This window comes from Crocodylus porosus, unplaced genomic scaffold (genome assembly GCF_001723895.1).
Source record: "Crocodylus porosus isolate Cpor-Errol unplaced genomic scaffold, CroPor_comp1, whole genome shotgun sequence".
In the NCBI taxonomy this organism is placed as follows: domain Eukaryota; kingdom Metazoa; phylum Chordata; order Crocodylia; family Crocodylidae; genus Crocodylus; species Crocodylus porosus.
Window position 1 is genome coordinate 16,734,689 of NW_017728921.1, and position 2,424 is coordinate 16,737,112.

Here is a 2,424-nt window from a genome sequence, read left to right on the forward strand (position 1 = left end):
GGTTTGCACATGTTCAGATACAGAGCCCTTCCATACTACAGGGTCAGACAGACAAGGCATGTCCTTCAACCCCCCACCACAAGGAGGTTCGGCTTTTAAACTCATGGAAAAAACACAGGCCAAGGACCATGAAGCCACCACCTAAAACACCTCTGCCAGGCAGGGTTGCCAACCCTCCAGGACTGCCTTGGACTCTCCAGGAGTTAAGATATAATCTCCAGGAGACTGCGGAGAGTCACCTGGGGGGTGATCGGCGCTCATTAACATAAACATTAAAACGCTGAATCCGATTTATGCAGCAGAGTAGGGGGTTAAAATGTAAGCTGGTAAAATTCGCCTTCCCAAGTACACCAGATCAGTTATGAATGTCATTACATCATGTGATGAGTCAAGCAGGGCTGCCCACCGCACTGCCGGGGCTTAAAACTGCCCCGAAAGGCACAGGCAGGAGAGGAGGGCAGCAGGGGTAAGCCCGCGCTGCCTGGGCCAGGCCCATGACCAAGAGGCAGCGCCCAGGCCCCGGGCGGAGCAGCTTCCTGCGCCGGCCACGCCCTCCCGACGGCCAGGCCGGGCCGGGCCCAAGGCAGGACAGCCCAGCGCGGCCTCACCTGAGCGCACCTGGCGCGGACGGGCCATGCGGGGCGGGGCGGGGGTCCGTACCTGGGCGCGGGCTCGATGAGGGTGGTGGTGTCCAGGTAGTGGATCTTGTAGAAGTCGAGCAGCGCGGGCAGGTGCTCGAACTCCTGGTCACCGATCTTGAAGCGGCGGTTGGGCAGTGAGTTGATGATGTAGTGCGAGACGCGCGAGTTCTCGGACACGGACAGCACGTAGTCGCCGGGGCAGGTGGACGAGTCCCGCACCAGGAACATGCCGTGGCGCTGCCCCTGCAGCCGCGTCTGCGCCTCGGCCCGCGACACGGGCCCCACGTACCAGCTCGAGCGGTCCGCTGAGTCGAAGCGGGCGGCCGACGACATGGCGGAGGCGGCGGCGGCACTCGCAGGCCAGGCCGAGGGGCGAGCGCGGGCGGGCCCCTGCGTCTCCCTCAGCGGCGGGGCGTGCGCGGCATCCTCCCCTTACTTCCCCTTCCCGCCTCTTCCTTTCCCTTCCCGCCTCGCGCTCCGGCTGCTGCGAGCACTGAGAGCTGGGCTGAGGGGCGCCGGTAGTGCCAGCTCCGGGGCGGGCTGGTGCTTTATCCCGGCGCTCGGTGTCCCCGGAGCCCAGCGCCAAAATGGCGCCTTTCGCGGCCGGGGGGAGGAGGCGCCGCCCCGCGCACGCGCCTTCCGCGGCCGCCGGCCCCTCCCCGCCCGGAGCGCGGGGAGCGGAGGGCCGGGAGGGGCTGGGCCTGGTGGTCCTCGTCGGTCGCCCCGAGGCGCTGCGGCCCGCACCCCCGGCAGAGCGCCGCGCGGCCGGGCCCAGCCCAGGACCATGTGGCAGGGCAGCCCCGGCCGGCGGCCATCTTGTCCGCGGACCCTCCGGCTGGGTGTCCACTCTCCCGGGCCAGCAACACTCGTGGGAGCCGGGGCGGATCGGCCTCCCGGGGAGGGTTGCCGATACTCCAGGAAGGGCCGGCCCCAGGAGCTGAGCGGGGAGGGATGGACACCCCGCGTAAGGCGGCCATCGCAGAGGACGCTCCGGTTGTCTGCTCCTCTGTTGATACGAAACCCGACGCCCTTATGTGCTCTGGTTTTTATGTCTTCTCTTCAAGAGAAAAATAGAGGATATAAAGGCATCTGGTTTCGTATCAGTAGAGGACAACCAGACTGTCGTCTGTGATGGCCACCCTACCCCCACGTCGCCTGGGGGCCCACGGGAGGGTCGAGGATGCTTGTGGACCGGCGACTGTTAGGGTCATGTAGCAGGGGGGCACGGGAAACCAGCAGTGGTAAAAGCTGGTAGCCCTGGCAGCGAGGTCCTCTGTTTTGTCATGACCCAGAACATCGCTGTGCCCACACACCTCGGTGGGCTCAAAACCGATAGACCAGGAAGCCCACCCTGAATTTGGGGGTCACGTAATGATTTTTCTGGAGTTCAACTCACGTTTCCTTCAACTTAAGGGGTTGGCGCCCTCGCGAAGAAACATGGCACTGAAACGTCAAAACGGCTCTTTGAATTAAGAACCGGACTGAAGACAAAAAACCTTTCGTTACTAATTGGGCCCTGTTCAGGGTTCAGTCCAGCTTAAATGCCTCATCTCTCTTTCCCTTGTACCCTGTTGCTGCTGATTGTGCTTCCACGTTTGACAAGTTTCCCAATGTATTTTGCCCATTCTTTGGCAACTGGTGTAAGCCTAAATATTGTAGGTTGGAAAACATTGGCCAAATGGACCCAACAAAGAAAAACTTAACAAAACAGGGACTTACTTTTAAAACCTTAAATTATCCAAGAAACAGCTGCACACAACAGCCACATTGTGGTATCAGGGGT

The 2,424-nt window shown here is 61.8% G+C and overlaps 1 protein-coding gene across 1 annotated transcript in view; it reads right to left on the reverse strand.

The window, feature by feature from the left end:
* CRKL (CRK like proto-oncogene, adaptor protein) overlaps positions 1 to 1,250 on the reverse strand; it is a 16,897-nt gene extending 15,647 nt beyond the window's left edge. The window contains exon 1 of the mRNA XM_019539135.1: positions 661 to 1,250. Within this exon, the coding sequence (XP_019394680.1) occupies positions 661 to 974 (314 nt within the window). The 5' untranslated portion in view covers positions 975 to 1,250. The remainder of the gene's footprint in view (positions 1 to 660) is intronic.
* Positions 1,251 to 2,424: the final 1,174 nt, after the last annotated feature.